Source organism: Podarcis cretensis, assembly GCF_951804945.1.
Source record: "Podarcis cretensis genome assembly, chromosome: 6".
Classification (NCBI taxonomy): Eukaryota; Metazoa; Chordata; class Lepidosauria; order Squamata; family Lacertidae; genus Podarcis; species Podarcis cretensis.
The window spans coordinates 99,867,944-99,890,466 of record NC_137175.1 but is presented as its reverse complement, the minus strand read 5'-3'; the positions used below and the strand labels follow the sequence as shown (position 1 = coordinate 99,890,466).

General features: G+C 43.6%; 1 protein-coding gene across 1 annotated transcript in view; it reads left to right on the top strand.

Moving 5' to 3' along the window:
* The window catches only part of NMNAT2 (nicotinamide nucleotide adenylyltransferase 2), a 54,873-nt gene that overhangs the window by 15,520 nt on the left and 16,830 nt on the right, over positions 1–22,523 (top strand). The window contains exons 2-4 of the mRNA XM_079981691.1: positions 13,507–13,595; positions 14,961–15,028; positions 22,414–22,492. Coding sequence (XP_079837817.1) covers positions 13,507–13,595; positions 14,961–15,028; positions 22,414–22,492 — 236 coding nt within the window. The remainder of the gene's footprint in view (positions 1–13,506; positions 13,596–14,960; positions 15,029–22,413; positions 22,493–22,523) is intronic.

Sequence of the window (22,523 nt, the reverse complement as noted above, 5' to 3'; positions counted from 1 at the left end):
CTTTGCTGGAAATGTTAAGGTCTTATTACCCTAAGAAGCTGCACAAATAAATTCATCATAGCATAATGTGCTCAGAAGCACATGACAGGCCAATATTATATATGGACTGTAATAGCGGGAAATAATTCTTCAGCGCAATTAATTTCAACATGAAAATTATTACCTGTTGTGGTTTACAGGACATCTTCATTTAATCAGGGCATCCCTGAGCAAGATTAATTGGACGACTGAGGGCAGGATTTAGCAGTGCAGCAAGTTTTTAGCCATTACTCCTGTGGGAACAGGATGTGGCTCCTTAAATATTTTCACCAGCAATGTATTATTGGTATGAAATGAAAGGTTTTCCACTGTGCTCTCTAATCTGTAAATCAGACTGCACGACAGAGGTTGGAGCATCCCATCTTCTCTGCCTGTATAAATGCCAGTTCCCAGTATTCCATCCAACTCTTCCAATATTCCATTACATTTTGGTGTGTCCAAGGCTTAGATCTCACTCAGGTGGGGAATCTGTGACAACCGATGACCCACCTGATGGAATGCTCCTCTACATCATGTCTTGATGAATTCCTGTAACTTTCCAGAGCGGGGTGGGGTTGGTGTTGTGCAAGAGCTCCTCTCTGGATGGCATTGGGGAATCACTGCAGAATAACTAACACAGTGGAATGATGTGTGGAGAGGCCAGTATAAATCCACAACAAACGCACTCTTATTGTGTCAAGGGTATGTTGCAGAATGCACCTGCAAAAAAAACCCAGTCTGGAGGGGTCCTGAACTCATCGTAGCATCACTCCTTTAAAGAGAGCAGAGGAGCTTCACAGTGAAATACACCCCTATGGGTTATATAGGACTGTCTGTTCTGCTTTACTGATTGTACTAGCACCCAAATCCACTGCCTGAGGCAATCTTGCCTCATGTTAGGGTCCACCTCATATATTTCTTCAACTTTTGCCCCTAAATGATGTGAGTTGACACTATAGAAAAATTGCACACAATCCTCTGAACTCATTGGAAAGCAGTGTGATAATTTAAAACTGTCCTCATCTAAGCTCCTACCCAAGGCTGTAATTTAACTGGAAAGCAGTGCTGAGTCGATAAACTGAGATCAAAATCTGCATCCATGATGGAGAGAATCAAAGCCCCTGAAGCAAATTTGAAGTTTTGGTCCCCTCCATTAAATATTTCCTAAAGAAAAAGCATGAAAACCATTTAACTTATACGTTGGGACAAGTGCGGCTTTCATTAGAAGCTGGGAAAGTTGCGGAAGAGAGCAGTTTTGCTAACTGGGAAATAAGAACTTTAAACATTGTTTTCACTGTGTTTGTGTGGCCAGGTTCTCTAATTCCGGGGTCGGCAAGGTTTGCCTCGCCTGGGCCGGTTCACTCCAGCGGAGATCCCTCCATGGGCTGGATCGCGTGCATTCATCAGTGTGTGTGCCTGCGATTTCTGGCGTCTGCGCAGATGCAATTTCCAGTGCTGCAGAAGTGAGTCCCCGTGCCACACTGCACCGGTTTAGCTCAGCACGCAGGGACTCACCGAGTGGGCGGCTTGGTTTGGGGGTGGCTCGTGGGCTGGTTAAACGACCCCCATGGGCCGATTGTGTTGTCGACCCCTGCTCAATTAAAGGGCATTGAAAAATCTCAAAAGGAGCAGTGAAGTCCATTTGGTTCAGAATGATTCCTAATCATTAAAACATTGAACTTGCTACTAAGAAGTAAAGAGCATAATCGCCTCATCAGTGCCAGCCAAGATCAGATCTTACCAGGAGGACATACAACTCAGTGACCAGAAGGCAGATCAAGTCAGAACACAATTAAAGCCTGCCTTATAGAACAGAGTGGGCTGTGTTTCAGCATTGCTAATCCCACTGAAACCCCATTAAAAGAACATAAAATATTGAACGATAATGAGATTGGCTTGGAGCCATGGTTCTGAAATGGTGGAGCAGGCCTCCTCAAGAGGCACAAGCTTTTTTAAGACGGGGTGTGTGTGCTTGTTTTTACCCTCAGTAGTAGCACAAGGCCAGATTATGTCTTCAGGTAAATCACATGCTACAAATATGTAAAACTCCCCTATTCAGCAGTATACCTGGGGGAAAGGCATGTTTAAGTGACACTCGTGAGAAAATTTCCCTTCCTATGGAAAGCTGTCATGCCTCTGAGCTTCCGGCCAAGCCTAGGGCCCTCCAAATGGCAGGGATGGACTTGGGGCTTTCAGATTTCAGCAGCACCCTGTGTGAGCCCAAAATTTGGTGCCCCCTCATCTCTTGCCACCCGTTCTGCTATATTCACTGTGGGTGAAGCTACACTCATGGTTTTTAACGTTAAGGAAGGGTTAGGGAATGGTTTTGATAACGTAGATGGGCACAACCTATGTCCTAGTTGCGATGTCCTGGGCTTGGTGCCCACACTTTTGTGGAACCTGCCCTAAATCTGCCTCTACAGGTCACACCGGACTCAAGTGTTGGTATATGAGCCCCTGCTGTTTGGTCAGTAGTGGTCAGGGATGATGGGAGTTGTTGTCCAGAAATCTGGAGGGCCGCAGATTCCCATACAAGCTGTAGCTTGTCTTCAACTCTGGGTTTCATGAGCCATGCATGTTATAGAATCCTCCGTTCTCGCTTTGTAAATCAAGCCCGCTGCTCCATAGACATGGGGGGGGGGGGGGGAAACCAAGGAGGAGGTGGAATTGAACCTGAACAGGAACATTTGCCATATTTTGCTGCAAGTTCCTCTTGTAATAATCATAGTTCAGCGTCTTCCTGATCCACTGGTTTGTTGCATAATCACATGTTTTATCTGCCCTCTCACTTCCAGTCTGAAACAGTCCAGTCCCCCAGGAAGCCTGTCCTCCTCTGATGCATCTGCATGGGCATATCAGGTCCAAGGCAGGTGCAAAAACCTGAGGGGAGGAAGCAGCTGATCCTCTTCCAGTCTCTGTCTTGGGGACCACCTGAGCCTTCGGCCATGTTGAGTTGATTGGGAATGCTGGGAGCAGCATGTAGTACAAGCTACAGAAAAAAAAACCGAGTGGGGGATTATATGGGGAGAGGAGGAAACACCAGGATTATTTAAATACCTCCAAGTCAAATGTTTGTCTGAAGCACTGTCCCTTTTCTCAAAACAACAGTAGCAAAAAACCCTGCTTTATTATTTGTTTTTAAAATGCATGTCCTGTTTTCCCACCAACATGACTAACAATACAACTACAAAAAACACAATAAAACAGCACTTTTTAAAAAAGATAGTTAGATAATGCTTCAATCAAAACAAGCAGTTGAAACCAAATTTTTTTGTCCTGCTTTTTCTATATTGTATTTATTTTTATTTGTCTACTGATAGCTTCTTCTTTTTAAAAGAGAAACTTCAACTTTTTTACAGCACACTGTGTGTGGTTAAGCAGTGGTTTGGGTCGAAAGGTCCCCGCCCTCCCTAACCTTCACTGGTGGTGAGGCAGGATAGTTGCTGAGAAGCGACCAGCCACTGCAGATGCCATCAGCAGCTAGCCTTTTCCAGAGAGACAGGCGGGCATTTCTCTAACACCTCAGCTGACGCACTGCTGTCACCCTAAAGCCATCAGAGAGCAGGAAATTCCAGCATTATAACCCAGAATGAGGACCCTCAGGTCTGTTCTGACAGCTTAGCAATTAAGTGTCCTCTGGCTGCCAGGGCAGCTACTTCACATTCGTAGTGGCTATACAGTGGTACCTCTGGTTACGTACTTAATTCGTTCTGGAGGTCTGTTCTTAACCTGAAACTGTTCTTAACCTGGGGTACCACTTTAGTTAATGGGGCCTCCCACTGCCGTCGCGCAATTTCTGTTCTCATCCTGAAGCAAAGTTCTTAACCCGAGGTACTATTTCTGGGTTAGCGGAGTCTGTAACCTGAGGTACTACTGTAATTCTAAAATCTGACTACTTGTCCATCTATTAAATTATCCTTGTCTCTACTTTCTTCTGTGCTGTCTCAAGAGCTGGGATCAAAACCACTGTACCTGCCCAGTGGAAATTTTTCTTTGAAGAGCTGCTTCATTCATGCCATACTACAGATTGCTTTTGAAAGTTGTAGTTCACACTATGCAACATGGTGGTGGGCTGATCTTCAATAAAATAGGTCTAGCATTCCCATGGAACCCCTGAGCAAAGGAGACAAGTAATCATACAACCTTTAGAAGACACCTAAAGGCATCCCTGTATAGGGAAGTTTTTTAATGTTTTATTATCTTTTTATATGTCTTGAAACTTGCCCAGAGTGGCTGGGGCAACCCAGTCAGATGCGTGGGGTATAAGTAATGAAAATAATATTATTGTTATGGAATAGGATGTCCCTATTTTCATCAGAGAAATGATGGAGGGTATGGGGATATCGGGCACTTTTCTCCTTGCCCCGTAATACAGTGGTACCTCGGGTTAAGAACTTAATTCATTCTGGAGGTCCATTCTTAACCTGAAACTGTTCTTAACCTGAGGTACCACTTTAGCTAATGGGGCCTCCCACTGCCACCATGCAATTTCTGTTCTTATCCTGAAGCAAAGTTCTTAACCCGAGGTACTATTTCTGGGTTAGTGGAGTCTGTAACCTGAAGCGTCTGTAACCCGAGGTACCACTGTACTGACATTTGCGTGTGGTCGTACTCTTTCTTTAGTATGATATTGCATAGCCATGTGTTGTGAACTTAGCTATTTTGAGTCTTTTTGGATTGAGAGCCTTTGGGAGCCTTTGGAATCTGGATTTGTATACCGTATTTGGTTTTGATGGAGGAAGGTGCTGGATTCAGAAACAGTGAGGAATTCATATTGATTTCAGTGAGTAACACTTAGTTGCGTCGTTATGATACCACCCCATGGTTGTCTTAGAAACAAGGCAAGAGTGAATTCTAAAATGATCTATTGTGCACCTAATTTAGGCTCCTGTGGACTAATTCTCCTGATTCAAGCTTGCATTCCACATTGCAATCAAAGGCTTAAATTATGCACATGAACAGTTGGAAAGACAAATTTAGAGAAGGGGAACGTACTGAGAAGAGTAAGGAAGCACTATTCAAAACACAGAGAATTTTTAGCAGAAAGAAGAAATAAATAAAATGGTGGGATGAAGTGAGATTTATAGGGCGCTGGGAGGATTTTAGAAGCCAGTGTATCAGTGGGAAATTATGATGCTTAGTGGCACACAAAAAACCTAAAAGGCAGAAACCTGTAAAGTGTGATTCTAACTTGAATTAAGTCTAGGGCCATGATCCACATCTTCTTGGGAGTTCCAGCAAACTCAGTAGGGCTTACATTCAAGTAAGAATTGAGCTGTACATGTATTTAAATGCTCCAGTTGAGGCCTATTTCACATGTGTGCGTGTACACACATGCCAGATGAAAGTGTACAGTTTCCTGAATTGTTCCCATTCAGACGTCAGGTAGAAGAAATCATATGACTAAATGCTTCATCAGGAGAAATATCCTATATAAAGTTGGCATGTTGGAGAGATAAACCAAATCCTTTCCCTGGCATATTGTTTGCATACCCTTTGAGTATACAGTTGAACATGCCACCTCTCTCCTGTAGTCAAAAATGGTACTGTCCAGGGACAATCTTAGCATTTTTTCTGCTGTTTATGTGAACTCAGACCTCAGTAATCGATTCGTATTTATAGATTAACAGATGGGAACCACGGCATGTGAGATTGACCCCATCTTTGTGACACAGATGTGCACACGCCTAGTGCTGCATTGTTTTCCAGCTTTGGGTAGCATGGTGGCCAAATGACAAAGAGGGCATGGTTTCTGCACAACTGTACAAGAGCTGCGCAGGAGAAGAGATTACAGCTGGTACAGTTTGCATCACAAGCTATACTGATGCAGATTTCTGCAGGCTTTACCTGAATTCTGCAATGCAGAGCAAGGACTTTTTTGGGATGAGAGGCAATTTATTGCCAGGGAACAGGTTTTTTTGGTTTGATGATGGCATTTTGACTTTGCCAGGTTGTGAATGAATCCCATCCAAAGAAAGCTTCATTTACAAGCGCCTTCTCTCTCTAGGAAGGTCTGTGATACTAATTCTAAACTATGTATAAAGTTTCAGATGTTTGAAACATGCTAAGCAAAGACAACAAGGGTTTCAGGAGAGCGGAGGTTTTCCAGTCCTACCTTATTCCAACTCTACAATTCTGTGATGTTATGATTCTGGGAACCCTTTCCATATCATCTCACCTGCTTAGCACCCCCCCCCCGTGTCTTCCATGGGACTAGGGAATTGTAGAACATTCTGAGATACTCCAGAGGGACATGCAGCTGACATGGGGCACTGATGAAGTCTGTGGTCTCAACATAATTGTGCGCGTGCGGAAAGTGTGGTCTAAAACACACCTAACCCTCCCACAAAGGAGATTAGTAATGACGAGTGAAAAGGGATGGGGAAAGTCTATGAACTTACTGACTATTATTTTTTTCTGTCTTAATTTCACCTCTCCACATTTTTACATCAGTTTGCATTTTTTAAAGTCATTATGAAAATTCACTAGCATTTGCACATAAATTTCTCACAATGCATTCTTGCAAAGCATATTCCCAATATATGCTATATGTTATGATTCTAATATAACACATTTGTATATTATTTTCACTAACATATGCATTTCTATGCACATTTTGGTACATGCATTTTTTGTACACATTTGGAGTAGTGTGAACTTCAAAGGCTGGCTCTGTTCTGTTCATGTATTGTATTGGAAAGTGCAAACTTTGCACACCACCTCAATCTCTGAGTTTTGGAAACAAGGCACAACAGAGACTGTGGTGCATTTAGGATACAAGGTTTATTTACACATATATACAACCTGAGCCTACGCCGGAGGGGGTTCCCAGCATGAACACAGCATAAACAAGAGGGTCTTGTTTCTCCCATAGCTGCAGCCTTGGATTCAAAGAGACATCAGACATGGTGCTCTGCATCTCTGACTTTTTAGCTTGCTGTCTTTCTTCTCAGTGACATCACACACATACACAAACCTGCACTCATAAACTCTGGCTTTATATGTTGAGGGAGGGAGTCCTACCCATCTGCTGTCTCGCAGCAAGTCCTTTGTTCTTTTAATGGCCCATTGCCCAGGGCTTATCACCTCAAGAGGAAGCTAGCCTGATTTAATTTAGCTTTTAACACTTGCTAAATCCTGGGATTAGAAGAGTCCAGCACCCATCTCAACACCCAAGGCTTGAATAAATTCTAACACTTGCTGAATCTGGGGGTTATAGGAGTCTGGCACCCACAAATTCCTAACAATGCTAACTTTTCTCCTTTATTCCAAACTGCAGGCCAGTCTAGAAGCTCCTGTTGGGTTAGGAAATCACAGAGCTGCAGTCAGCTCAAGATGGTTGGGCATTGTATCTATTTCATGTTGATCTGGACAGTGAGCCACGAGAAAGGGGTCCTGTTTATTTGGCAATGTCTGTTCCTTGACTTTTAACTAACTTCATTTTGCTCTTTGATTCTAAAGAAATCCGAGACTGAAATGCAGCAAGGCCTTATTATCTGAAGGTGTCAAAATGCCAGGAGTGATCTATTGCTTTTGTTCCAACAATGTGAATTAATTTCCATGGCAACTGCAGTCCTCTTCCTGTTCTGTGTTGAGTGTCCATCCAAAGCAAGAGCTCTAACTCTGTTATAAAAAGGGCTTTTAAAAAGGCCATGCTGACAGCTTCCCAGTTGGACCTGGGCCAGCTTGGGTCGCTGTAATAGATTTTAAGATTCAGGGCCCTTGCATCCCATTATCAATCTCAACAGAAATGGTGAAATTAGCTTGACTTTTAAGTGACCTACTGCGCTGCATCTGGTAACTCCTGCACACAAGAGTTCTATGTTAAAGGCTAAGCTTCTTCCCCTTCACTGCAGTATTATGGGGTGGGGGGTGAGTTTCTGCCCATTAAATCCTATCCTGAAGTCATCAGCTGCAGACTTGACATTTCTTGGCGGCCAGAGAAGCTTCCCTCTGTGAAAAGGAAAACAGAACTCCTGCCTGTTATTTCCTACCTCTAATGTTACAGTGAATCCTCTGACTTCCAAATGAACTGTGCCACCTTTGCACCAGTGACACTACTTCTCTGTTTTCTACTCTGCCCACATTCCTCCCTGACCCCGTGCTCTGGGCCCCTTTCTGACAGCCCAAAGCAGGGGATAGATATAACCCACAGCATCCTTTGTCTAGGGCACACAAAACTTAGAAGGAAGGCTGTCAAGGGCTGAGGACCAAGATGGGGAAACTGCACCTACCTGGCCTTGCTGAGGCAGCAGAAAAAATGAAATAGATGGGTGGGAGCTGTGATGATGGCAGGTGCGTCCAAGTGCAGGGCTCCCAGACTGAGTGTCCTGTGGGTTGGGATGACATCTTCCTCTGCCAACATTGTGTTGCTAAACCCATGTTTGCTAAGGTCATGGCTTTTTTCAGGGGGAACTCACCAAAACTCAGTTCTGGCACCTCTCAGGTGGGTGCCATTGGCATTCTGAGAGAAAGAGGGAGGTGTTCATGGTGAGTTCTGGCACCTATTTTTCTAGTAAAAGAGCACTGGCTAAGGTTACAAAGATGTGGGGGCAGAGTGGGCTTAGGTTGGGGGGAATTGGGAGTAGGGAGAAAGAGTGCTTCATCCCTTCCTACCAGCCCTTTCTTTCCCCTACAAATTCTTGTTTTCTCTTCAGTCCAACTAAAAAATAAAATAAAAGTCCTCATAATTTTTTTGTTAGGATTTCATTGTAAATTTAACTGGATAGACCCATTGTTGTACGCAATTTTGCTTAATAGACACATCCTTGAAAGCAGATCCTCCTAATTTAATGGATTAAAAAAAATACCAATATATGCATTGTTTATTTTTCACCCTAAAGTCCCAAGATGGGTTACAACATTAAAATGTTACAAACAGTTTGAAACAACTTACAACTTGTATGCACATCTTGATATAAATGTTCATATACATATTTGTGTATGTTTGTGCACACATAGCTCTGTACTGTGAAAATTTAGAGAATCAGGAACTTTGGAAAAATAGCTGCCTTTCAGTTTGCATGTTGTTTTCAGAAGTGCAAATAAGGTAATGTAATTGCTCCCCCATCGTTACCTCCCACTCCAGACCCAATATTATATTGGAATTACCTGCCTTCCTTGTAATGTGTATAGTTTCTCCCTTTATGATTATAGATCGTTCCACAACCTGTAGCTACCCATGAGCTCAATGAGCTTAGTAGGGCCTGCAAACAGATAAATATTTGATGCTGCCTCCAAACTTCTTGGCTGCTGTCTCTGCAAATTAAGAATGTCAGTGCTGTTGGGGTGGGACCCTTGGCCACTCATTCTTGGCACCTCCAAAAAGGCACTTGACCTTTCTTATGAGTTGTAGTCAGACACTGTTGTGCTGTGTTATGCATTACAGCGAGCAATTCCTAGCTGCAGGCTGGTGAATGTCCATCTGGACCAGGGGTCAGCAATCTCAGGCCCATGGGCCACAAGCAGCCCACAGGGGTCGTTTAACTGACCCCCGAGCCAAGCCGCCTGCTTGGTGAGTCCCCGCACACTGCACTAAACCGGCAAAGCAGCGCAGCGTGGGGACTCGCTTCTGCAGCACCAGAAATTGCATTTGTGCAGACATTGAAAATTGTGGGCACGTTCGCGATCCGGCCCACGGGGGGATCTCCGCTGGAGTGAACCAGCCCAGGCCAGGTAAACCTTGCTGACCCCTAATCTGGACAAAGTGGGTAGAATTTAGCATCATACTGTTCCGGTTGTTCCATCTGCACATGCATTGCAGCTTGGCAGATGGATTGACCCCCCCCATCCACCCTGACTTCTCCTCTAAGCCAGTGGTGGGGGTGGGAAGGTGGGGCAAGCCCTGTTGTGCAAGCAGAGGTCCTTGTGCAGGGCCTCTGCTTAGGAGGCTGGTTTGGTGAACCCTTCCCCTCCAACATGTCTGAGATGAAAATTGGGGTGCACATCTTTTGGTGCCGCGCTGCTGCGTGAGCCAGCAGGCTGGTGGGTGAAGCACTGATGGGAGCCGTGACATTCCCTCCCTGGAGGTCAGAGGCAAGGGAGAGAGGGAAGCAAACGCCCCCCAGGACTCTTGCTCCTGGTAGCCACCGCATGGCAAGTTGCCGGGGGGCTAGTAGCTACTTGAGGCACGGCTGCACCTGGGAATTGTAGTTTCTCCCTAGCTACTCACTTACTGAGGGAGGAGGAGGGCAAAATTTTCCCCGCCCCACCCCGCCTCCTCTTTCCATTGCTTGGGGTCAAGGGGAGGCTGGTGGGAGTGAGCAGGTGGGGGGCGTGTGGGGCAGGGGAAGCCCAGAGCCTGCCTCCTTGGTCTCCCTCCCTTCTGGCAGCAGCAGGGGCACTGCCATGGCGACCACGGCAGCCCAGCCGGCTTCACACTCAGGAGCCACAGCAAGCCCAGCGCTGGCTGCAAGGGCCAGCGCCGCCTCCTCGCCCCCCTCAAGCCCGGTGGTGCTGCTGCTGCTGGAGGGGGGTCAAATCAGAAGCCGGGGTGCCTTCTGTAATTCCAGAACCACCCCAGGAAAATTGGGACACTTGAAGGGTATGAGTGAACCCCGCCCAGAGACTGTAAGGCCTAGTTAACTATTTTTCCCTGCCACCCATTTGCAAGCATTTAATCGCCAATAATCCGGGCCAGCCTGAGAAAGTTTGCTCCCTGAGGTGTGGGATGAGAGGACAAGCAGCCCCCATTCCCCATATAGAAGCTGACCGGACCGACAGTTGAATCTTACTTTGCCAGCTGTGATGAGATGGCCTCTGCCCCTGCACCTGAATGGAGACCCTTTAAGAACACACAGGATTTGCCCCAAGGCTTTGCCACTGATTCCCATCCTGGCCCACTCCCTGTCTGAGCCAGTTGCCTCACTCTGCCTAATGGAAAGGTCCGCATTGCTTTAGCCCTGCTTTAGCCACCAGTTGTGAGATTTGGCTGATACTTATTGTGACAGGATAAAAGAAAGGAGTCCTTTTCTTCAGAATCTCTAATCCCAGGATGTTTAGGATATGAAGTTAAGAACAGCTGTGGGACAATTGCAGGTGTTTTTTGCTAACCCCCAGAGTGCAGAGGGTGGTTTCTCTCTATTTCTTTCTATTTGTGGATATATATATATTAACTGGGAGGCCAATGACAGCCAGAATTAAGAGCAGAGATCCAACTTTGTGTGAAGGTTTTGACACGGGAACGCACAAAGCCACAACACTGAAATCCAAGGCTGACAGTCTGACTGGCTTGCAATGCCTGTACTGGAGTTTTGGCAAGGACAGCCGGGATAAAATTAAGGCAGAGTGACGTCCTGAGCTTTTTGAATTCAAAAGCTTTAGAAGATTTAACTTACAACCCTTTTGTTATGTACTAGGCAGCATTTTTGTTTGACTGAATTCCAAGTTCTCTCTGTCACAGAGTCTCTCATCAGAAATGTACCATGTTTGGGTTTGTTGATTTGTTTTTTTGCTGTAGTTTCAAGGCCTCAGCCATTATCCAGATACTGTAGTCTTGCTTTTGAAATAGCTTGCATGCAGATGCTAAAAATACTGACTGCTTATCTAGTGCTTTGCTCTTCAAAGCACTTTGCATACACTGTCTCAATCATCCTTACAATAACCCTGCAAGGTAGGTCTGTACTATCATCTGTAGATTGCAAGGCTGAGGCTAAGAGGGAGCAGTTGGTGTAAGGTGACCTAGTAAGGTGACCTAGTGAAGGAAGATTTGGACTGGTGATTTCCCAGTCACTCCCTTAGCTACTGGTTTGTTTGTTTGTTTGTTTGTTTGTTTGTCGGTTTAGATTAGGGCCATCACCTGATCAAATAAAACATTTTTATTAAAAAAAGATCTGCCCAATTTAATCAAGGGCAGTGTTTTGTTGTTGAAGAATTTTTAATTAAACTGCTTTGAGGTTTATTCATTTTTTACTATCAAACGGTATATAACTTTTATGAAAAAGATGAATAACATTGATTAACCAATTAATCAACTAACCAGTTAATCAACTAATGAATCCCTTTGACTCCCATGAAGATTCCCCTGGCTTTCCCCTGCAGTTTCAGTTGTTCTTGTCCTTTTGGTTTGAAAATTACCATCATATATTGCTGCTTCTTGAATATTTGCAAACCAAAGTGTATCATGCAGGTTTGTCCCATCATAGTTGTGATGCCTGGCCTATATTTGCTACTAAGCAAACTGTGTCAGTAGGATAAGGCTTTGTGGTTTTGTTTTGTTTTAAAGTGTGCAGACGTTCCTTTAATGTGATAATTGAGTCAACAGACGAATGCAAAGGAATGTCTGGCATGATTTTGCCAACTGGACAATACGTCACTCAGTTGCTATTTAATTTATATGTAACATACATTTAAATTAAAACTGATGTTTTAATGTATTTTTAATCTTTTGTTGGAAGCTGCTCAGAGTGGCTGGGGAAACCCAGCCAGTTTGGTGGGGTATGTATGTATGTATGTATGTATGTATGTATGTATGTATAAATAAATAAATAAATAAATGTTGTTATTATTTATTTATTTATTTATTTGCAAAGTTGGTAGAAATGCTGTACTCCCTGAAGGCGTAGGGCTAGATATAATCACAGGGTACTTAGGGATTCAGGATTCTTAGTCATACTGCAACAGAGAGAGAGATGGTGAAAAGGGCCACTCCATCAACTTAAATATGCTATTAATTTTGTGATTGGACACTTAACTTGGCAAGTCTGTGTTTGAGGAAGAAGCACATAAACTGCTTTTGGGAAACCAAATAATTTTATTTTTACCCTTTGAAAATGTTAGGTAATGTGAAATAATAATAATTAATAATAGCAACAACAATTGCAAGTACTTGGCAATCTTTTAAAAATATTTCTATGCAATTTTACACACCTTTTACTTACCAAGCAAAACTAAATTTTATTAATTTAATCACAATATTTTTTGAATTTCAAAGTCATGTTTCAAATTCCAAAAATGAGGAGTTGTAAGTTTAAAAATTCAACATGCCTGCCATTGCAATGGGCACAATGACTTTAGAGCTACCAATATTGCCTTGCTTAATTGGGGAAATTAACAATAAAACAATGAACAGGGTGGTGATACCATGACTACTGTAGTCGATGCAAGATAATATCACTAAGGCAACTATCTGTAAACAAACAGGAAATGTCCATAAAAATGGCAAAAGTACTTTTTTTTCAAAATAGGTTTTATCTTAAACAACTGCAAACACAGTAAATAAAGAGTTTCCTCGATTTAAATAATTTATCTTACAGAGATAAAGATGGGCAGAGAGATTCCTCAAGGCTGCGTGCAGGTGGGTCCTAGGGAACAAGACAGAATTCATTGATGGCTTTTGTACAGATTTTGAGATCCATTGTTTTTGAAAAGTGTTGCAGTCCTCTGTGCACACATATTTGTACTGGTTTGGCCTGCTTTTTCATATCTGGTGAAAAGAATTTAAATACTCATTTGTTTCTCTCTCCCCTGCCGTCCTTTCCTTTCTACTAGAAAGAGCCCGGGATTATCTGCACAAGACAGGAAGGTTCATTGTCATTGGTGGAATTGTCTCACCTGTACATGACTCCTACGGGAAGCAGGTGGGTCAGTCCTTTTATTCTTTCCAATGTTTGTGATGCTGCCAATATAATATCCATTCATGATGAAGGCAAGTGGCACCCAGAAGCAGTTCCTAAGGTTTCTAGCTGAATAGGTGCCACTTTTTTCCTTTTACAATGGTGGTAAAACAGGCAGAAATTCTCAACAGGTGCAACACTTTTTGTCACAGAGATGCAGCTGTGAAATGCTGTACCTGCTGAACATCGGCCTGTCATGAGGCTGTTAAAGGTACAGATTCCCTGTGAGGTAAAATAGGGCTGTCCTTGCGCATAAGTGATGTTGTGATAAGGCTATGAACAGAGTGGGAAAGAGCCGATCACAGCTGATTCTAGAACCCTCTAGAGTGAGACAGAGTGAAGGCAGCAGCTTTATGAACCAGATAATCCTGTTATCAATTGCTCATGTGCATTTTTGTTTGTTTTATGGCCATCCTTTAAAGCAGAATTTGGCATACTACCTTATTAGTATGCAGGATTCATACAAACACCCTGCAGTAGCCCTAGCTATACCATAGAAAAATGTATAAGTAGTGACTCAGTATAAGGCAACTTCATATTTTTGAGATATAGTTCATTGCTAAATTTAAATGTAGCTACAGATGGGGCTTGTCAGCCTGGGAAGGTAGCCCATCTAGGAGAAGGAAAACTCTGATCCTAAACCTCTGTGCCTATACTCATTCATGAGAAAGTCTTTCAGAGTAAACCCTGAGGAAAAATCTGTACCTGCTGCCTTGAGGGACATCTTTGGGAGAAGAAAAGGCTAAGGAGTAGCCCCTACACAAATCCAGAGTGGAGTCTCCAAGATGGTGGGATGGTGTCCTGTACACCTCCTTCAAGCAATTCCTGCAGCCAAGCTCTGCTCTGTATTGCTCTGGTTTCCTTTGGACCACATCAGCGAGCCCAGGACCTCCAGACACAAAGCCCAGACTTGCGCCCTGGTGAGGAGGCAAAAACGCAGGAGGCAGCAGCTTTAAGTTACCAGTCTCTGGCCACAGCAGGCCCTGTGATTTTCCAGCAGTTTGACTTCACCCTTGGAGGTGCACTCCATTGTCTCTCAAGACAGACAGATACCACCAAAGTAATACCCTACAGAAGATCTAGGAGCTGTTTGTGTGGAACAATTCTGTGAAGTAGGTCTGCCTATGAATTGGTGACCAATTATGACTAATGGGAACTTAATGGCTAATCCGGGTTTCCCCAGTCCAACTCTTACCCATTAATGCTGCAATGGCTTCTAGGCCCAAGTCTAGGGAACCACTTAAGTGAAGACATATTTAACTTTCAAAAAGTCCAGTGCTGTGGAATCTCCCTCCATTTCTTCTGCTGACAACCTTATGTTCTTTACAGGGTCTGGTCTCCAGCCGACATCGCCTGACAATGTGCCAGCTGGCTGTTCAGTCCTCTGACTGGATAAGGTATGATAGGGTACCGCATAAAGCATGCTATCTGCAATGTCTGAGTGGTTGGAGCACAGGAACATGTTTCCTCCATGATCTAACATCCAGGTCTTTCTGACTTAGCACTCCATTTCCTCCTAATGGAAGCAGAAACATGCAGACAGGCATGCAAGCAGCGACTTCAGATGCATAACGATGAGGGGTCAACTTTATTCAGAGAAGTATACTGTGCAAGAGGCAGTGCACATGTCACCATCACTAAGTTTCTGGCCTGAGCTTATAATTCATTAGAGCATGTGAATCAGCTACAATTTAAAATTATACACACAAACATGCAGGAAAGACGTTACTCAGCAATGTACTGAGCAAGCCTCACTGGTGTTCAGAAGTAACTGTGGAGCTAATTGGACCCATCCTTTCAGAGTACAGGAAATGTTTTTTTACATCTTCTTCAACCAGGAGTGTGAGGCAACTGCCCTGAACACAGTTATTAGGGAGAAATCCTCACTGAACATAGTGGGGCTTACTTCTGAAAAACCATGCATAGGCTTGCTCTGTAAACAAGGCTTGACATATTAAGGGCTCATCCAGACTTCCTTTAGTGCTGTGTTTCTAGGCACAGGACCATGCTTCAAACCTGAATTTCTGTTTGTTCCAATGCAGCGTTAAAGAGCAGGTTTTCATGGGGACAGTGCCAGGGCAAAAGGTAAGGGTCGATGAGCCCTAACTTGAGGATGTAATGAAAGAGTACCGAATTCCTTAACTACCTGAAATATTTGTCTTAGAAGAACCTTCAGGTTTCATGTTACCTTTTCTCAAATATATGTTTGATTTGTACATGAGCTAAGGAAAGTGGCAGCGTAAGCCTGCCTGAGTATTATGATAATTAACAGAAGCCCTTCTGCCCGCCCCTTAAATTCATGCCTCAGTGGGGGCAACAGAGGTCATTTTCCCAGTGGTGGCAGCACCCAAGTTCTGGAACTTGCAGCCTAGAGCGGTCTGCCTCACGTCTCCCTTGGCAGGTCTTCTGCTGCAGTGTAAAGACCTTTCTTTTTAGGAATCCTTCTGTTCTTCCTGCCTACACTGAGGCCTGCTTCGTTGCTTTTCACCAGTGTTCTTAATTGTTTCATCTGCTGGTCTTCTCCTGTTTTATCATTTGTCATTTGTATTATTGTTGTATTTGTATATTCCTTTCTCAGCTGCTTTGAGCTCTTTAGGAAAAGGGATATAAAGGTTTTCAGTAAAATAACACCTTAAGGAACCTGTGGCGTAGCGTGGGTTGTCAGCACCCGGGGCAAGGCAAGTAATTTGCGCCCCCTAACCCATGGATTTGCGCCCCCTAACCCTAACCCCCAGATGTTGCGCCCGGTGCGGCCAGCCCCCCCTGCACCCCCCACGCTACGCCACTGTAAGGAACAGCTAGAACTACAGTAACTCTTTAGCAGGCAGATTTCTCATTAATAGTAGATTTACCCAGAGAGTAAATCTTTGTGTAACAGATGATCTCAATTCATCATTCTGCAAGCATTTTCTGGCAGGCAAATCAAAAACTTTTGGCTTTAGGTTAGACTTGGGATGGCCAGAGCAAGAGATCACAGATCTATAAGGATCAAATAGAATATGAAGATATACATTCAGATCCATGTTCCTACATCAAGGCCAGCAGGGGAGACAAAGCATCTGTAGCTGTTGGCAAACACTTATTAGCTTGTATGGAAAACAAAATTGCCACTCATTTTTTTATTTTCTTGCTTAAAAACATACACACAAAAGTAAAAATTAACATAAAAGATAAAATAATAACAGAAGAAGAAACAAAAACATGTATACAAATCCCCCCTGTGGCTTCCCTCCCCCAGAGCTTAACATTCTTTATTTTTTACAGTCTTTTTAATATTGCATCTTTCATATCTTAGCGCTGATATTCCTAATATATTAAGTCTATCTATTTCAGCTTTACATACTTAATCTATGCATATTAGCATGTTATCTTTTGACCAGTGTTTTTTCATGTAGTCTTCAAAACATTGCCATTCACTCCTTAGTTTCTGATTTGTCTGGTGTCTTATGGCAGCTGTTGACTTTGCCAGTTCTATATAATCACATAATTTATTTAACCAATCTTCTTTTGTGGGATAATACCTCCTTTCCAATTTTTGCCAGTACAGTGGAACCTGGGTTTAATGCAGGTGGTCTGCAGCATGTCTGTAGATTTGTGGTTGAAGGGAGATAGCACATCCACTGTATTTAATTTTTATGTTGATATTTTAATTGCATTTTTAGTGCTTTTATATATATATATTTATTCTAAATTCTATATAATTCAAATTGTGATGCAATAAAATACAATATATAAAAAGAGGGGGGAATACAATTAAGAATCATACAACATCTGGCACAGCACACTACAATTGCGCAGCAGGCAGAAAAACCATTAAGTGGTCCATCGAGACCCCCAAAGATTCTCAAAGATTTTGTGGTGAAATGCTTTTGGGAACCACTCACCTCTAAGCTCTCCAGGAACTGGAGCAGCCCATCTAGTAAAGGTCAATTCAGATTAAGCCCACTAAATGTTGAGCCACTAGCTCCGTGGTGGGCAAGCTATGGCCTTGTAAATGCTGCTGGATTCAAACTCCCAGAAGCTCTGGCAAGCGTGGCCAGTGCTGAGGGAGGACAAGATTCACAGTCTTGCAACTTCCAGGCAGGTTTTTCATCCCTGCACTATCTAAGCCAGTAAGGACCAAATTTCCCTGAGGTAGTCCAGTTCCTTCAGGAGCATTTACAGATAATTAAGTGCTTTCTTTATACAGTGGTACCTTGGGTTAAGAACTTAATTCGTTCTGGAGGTCTGTTCTTAACCTGAAACTGTTCTTAACCTGAAGCACCACTTTAGCTAATGGGGCCTCCCGCTGCTGCCGCACCGCCAGAGCACAATTTCTGTCCTCATCCTGAAGCAAAGTTCTTAACCCGAGGTACTATTTCTGGGTTAGCAGTGTCTGTAACCTGAAGCGTATGGAACCTGAGGTACCACTGTATTTCACTGTTCTTTAATTTTACATTGTTAAGAAAATCTAGTGCTGCATTTCCCACCTTGTGGCTCACCCAGTGCTCCTCACCTCCATGACCTGCTCGGTGCTTTGCATCCCCATCTCCTGTGTTGCCGTTGTTGGTAGGTAGCAAAGCTAGGACATCTATTGAGTCCTTGGCAGTCGGTGATCTGTGACTGGTCAGCAGCAGAGTTTGGCTTGTTTAGTTGCAATTTCGGCAAACCGAACCCAGTTGCTTTATTATGTAGTAATGAAAGTGCCCCAGTACCTCACCTGGGGTGAGTTAACCTGGGCTAACCTCTTTTCCAGCCCTTCTGTTACCTTGAGATAGCCTACTCTGCATGAATGAATCCTTACAGTATTATTAGTGAGAGTGTCTTAATTAGCAAGTTCACAACTCTGAAAACCTCAGGTGGAGAGTATAAGAAAAGAAGTTCAGCTGCTAAGAAAATGTTTGAGAAACGGCCCAGTTTAGTAGCTCATTAAGTTTTCAATTAGGACCTTTATGCTGTTGGCTCAGCCTATGAGATTTTGATGCTTCCTTCCTTCCTTTCCAATCTGAGTTGGATGTAGAGGATCTTAGGAATTTTGGCATTCTTTTGCAATGTGCTCCCACATCCTGAAAAAGCCCAGGCCCTGAGATATGTCAGGGAGGAAACATCCTGGGTTTCAGGTAGAGTGGGGCTGGAACTGGCGTTTTGCCACCTTAGGGGGCTGCTGCAACTGCCTTTTGGGGTCAAGCTAGATGGGATGCTTGTGCCCGTATGTTTTCCACTGTGGGACAAACAGCAGCTTTGGGGGTAGGATTGAGTTTCATGGAGATGATATAGGAGGAAAGGGTTAAACTCTCCTCCTGTAATGTTGCCTCCTCATTACAATTTCTCTCCTGCTTCAAACCAGGGGTTGCAATAAATACATATTTGGTATTGGGAAGGAAGGGTATAAGAGAGGAAGGCTGTTGTTGGAGGAAGAAGAAAATGTAAAATGAACAGGTTGGAAGAATGAAAGAAATATGCGATTTGCAGGAGAATAGGATACGAGCTACCATAACTATGAAAGGAGGGGGAGAAGCAATTACAGGAGATGAGTAAATGTACTTTGAGAGGCACAGGGAAATATAAAATAAAAGGCGAGGGCAGGGGGTGGCTAACTTGCGACCCTCCAGGTGCCAATGAACTTTTACCACCCTGAACCATTTAGTGACATCCACATACTTGGCCAACCTGCTGTTTGCTCCTAATTCCAGGTCTTTTAAGAACAAGTTAAGCAGCACACGTCTCAGTGCTTCTCCTTGGGGGAACCCCCTTCTTACACCCCTCCAATGGGAGAACTGGCCATTCTCCTATTCTCACCTCCTTGCTTTAGCCAGTTACTGAACCATAAGAGGATATGTCTGTCTGCTTATCCCATGACTGCTATGCCTAGCCTTTGGTGTGGCATTTATGGAAAGATTTTGGAAAGACGTGAGTGTAGTACCATATAAAAAGAGGATGCAAAATAGAATATTGACATTTCGGTTTCCATCTGAGATAGTGGGCATCAAAACTTTTTTTTGGTCATGAATTCTGTAAGTCAGTCTTGATTGCGTGAAATCATTGGCATTGTTGTTGCAAGTGAATTTCATTGGGTGAACCTGGGTCCTATCAGAGAGAAATCCAAATCATAATCTCTCTTAATTCATTCAGTTGCGTAAACTTTTGCCATATCCCCACTTTGCAGTTCCCCCACGCCAGACTATAAATCCCCACCTGCTTTAGCCTTTTCTTCTATGGCAAACACCCCAGTGCCATCTCTTTTGTTACCTTTCACAGGTGCAACCCAACATAGCCAGCTAGGAAGACATGATGTCCTCCTGTCATTCCCTCTCCATTCTTCTCTTTTGCCTCTGAGTTCAGTTGGCTCCTCCCTGAAGTGGGAACATGTAGCATCTCTCTGGTGGTCTGGTTTGGTCCAAGGGCTTCCAGTTGCTGAACCCAGTTTTAGAGTATTGTTTGTGCCTTGCTATTTCATTCTGTAAGAAGCTGGTTTTGGTTGACAGATATTACTCTTGTCAAGTAGCCTGTTAGCAGAACAGTCCTGTGCAGAGTCCTTCTGCATTCCAGCTTTCTGTCAGGTTTGCTCATCCACTTAGGAGTTGCCTTTCTGGAATGCAGTGCACCCACAGGAAGCATTTTATTCGCACCATTGGCTAATGAGCCTGGCCTGGTGATGGGCAGAACTGCAGTTACAAGCCCCAAGTCATCAGTCCTTATTCATCTCTGAGCTTCAATTAGCTGAATGGGACACTTGCACAAAAGAGTTATATGTAATTAATGATATTAATTGCTGGGAATCCAGTAGTCCTTTTTTGCTGCAATTAATTATTTTTAAGCCTGCATTTTGTTTTCATTAAGAACATTCTCAATATTTTGCAGATAACTCATTTTTCCTGAATTTAAAAATCATGAGATAAATAGATACCATTCGTGTTGCATTTTTTATTTTTCCAGGATTTGACCGCTGAAAGTCCTTTTTCTGTCAGAGGGAGAGAAAAGAAGGATAGATCCACATAAATATACACTAGTAAACATTAATATATTGTTGCACGCCATCCCAATCTCTGAGCAGTCCAAGATTCCACAGTCCCCAGGGTTCGTGTTTCCTTTTGGAAAATGTGGCGCAGCGGGGATTGTGGTGTCTTTGTGATACATGTTTTATTTACACACATATATACAACCCAAGCCTACGATGGAGGAGTTCCTAGCATCAACACTCCAAGAGGGTCTTGCTTCTTCCATAGGCTACACCTGGGATCTAAGCTGAGATCCAAGCAGAGAGTGCTCTGCCTGCTGCTTTGCATCTTCCGGTCACATAACTCTTTCTCTCTAGTTCGCATCACAGCAACTCTAACTTTAATCTCTCTAATCTCTGGCTTTATCTGTTGAGGGAGGGAGCTGCCCCATCCATTTGCCATCCCAGGAGGAGTCCCTTGATCCTTTGTTCTTCTTAATGGCCCATCACCTCACCAGGAAGGTAAAGGTAAAGAGACCCCTGACCTCTTAGGTCGAGTCATGACCGACTCTGGGGTTGCGGCGCTCATCTCGCTTTATTGGCCGAGGGAGCCAGCGTACAGCTTCCGGGTCATGTGGCCAGCATAACTAAGCCGCTTCTGGCGAACCAGAGCAGCGCACGGAAACGCCGTTTACCTTCCTGCCGGAGAGGTACCTATTTATCTACTTGCACTTTGACGTGCTTTCGAACTGCTAGGTTGGCAGGAGCAGGGATCGAGCAACGGGAGCTCATCCTGTCGTGGGGATTTGAACTGCCGACCTTCTGATTGGCAAGCCCAAGAGGCTCAGTGGTTTAGACCACAGCGCTACCCATGTCTCAGTACCAGGAAGTTAGCCTGGCTTAAATAGCTTTTAACACTTGCCTTAATTAAAGGGTTAGAAATGTTTAGCAAACAGCTTAATAAACATGGGTCTGTCTTAATTAACGTTGGCATAATAAACGCAGGTCTGGCATCCAGTCTAACATCTACTGGAACCAGGAATTTAGGGAAGTCTGGCACCCACAAACTCATACAATATAAAAATGAACCCCTCGTTTGAGCAAGTTGGAAATGAACATGATTTAATTACATTCATATAATTATTTCAGTGAAAAGAGAAAGAGAAAAGGTTCCTATAGCAGGAGAGATCAGCCTTCCTCCAGATATTTTGGGCCAGATGATCATTGGCTGTGCTGTCTGAGACTGATGGGAATTGTATTTTAAAGGATGGGATTAAAGGCTAATCACCCTGAACCTGGAAGGGTTGAATGCTGCACGTCTAAGTAACTGGGAAATATATATATTTCACAAAAGTGAAAGTTAAGGAATTTGAAAGCCAGGGCAGTAAAGCCCAAATCAAAGGCATAGGTTCGTTCTAGGACTCCTGGGACTGTCACCCTCTGATTAATTACTTGACGGGAGCAGAGATGACCCCTGAAATTTATGCTGTATTTAATAATCAGCAATAAATTGGAGAGTAGAGACAACAATACATCTGATTGATATATCCCTGTCTCCCCTGATAAGGTTTTTAAAATTAGTACTGCTGTGTGTGCATCAGATGAATAAGAAGCATTTTAACCACCGTGGAGCCTTGCAGAAGTGGCCAGGCATTTCAGAAACTCCCGAAGCTGCCCGAGTGTGGACCTAATCAGTAATCTGGGTGGAAGACCAGCGGAAATCTCTCGGTCCAACTATAATAAATGAATATTTGCAAACGGACAAGCAGTTTATGTATTCGCACTGTGGTATATTAAATTAAAATAACCAATTATCATGATTCGTGATTGTCAAGGCAGACTTTCTTTTCCTTTTCCTCACTGTAGGGTGGACCCCTGGGAATGTTATCAGGATACTTGGCAGACCACCTGCAGTGTACTGGAACATCACCGGGATCTGATGAAAGTGAGTTGATTGCTAAGAAAGATAGTGGCGG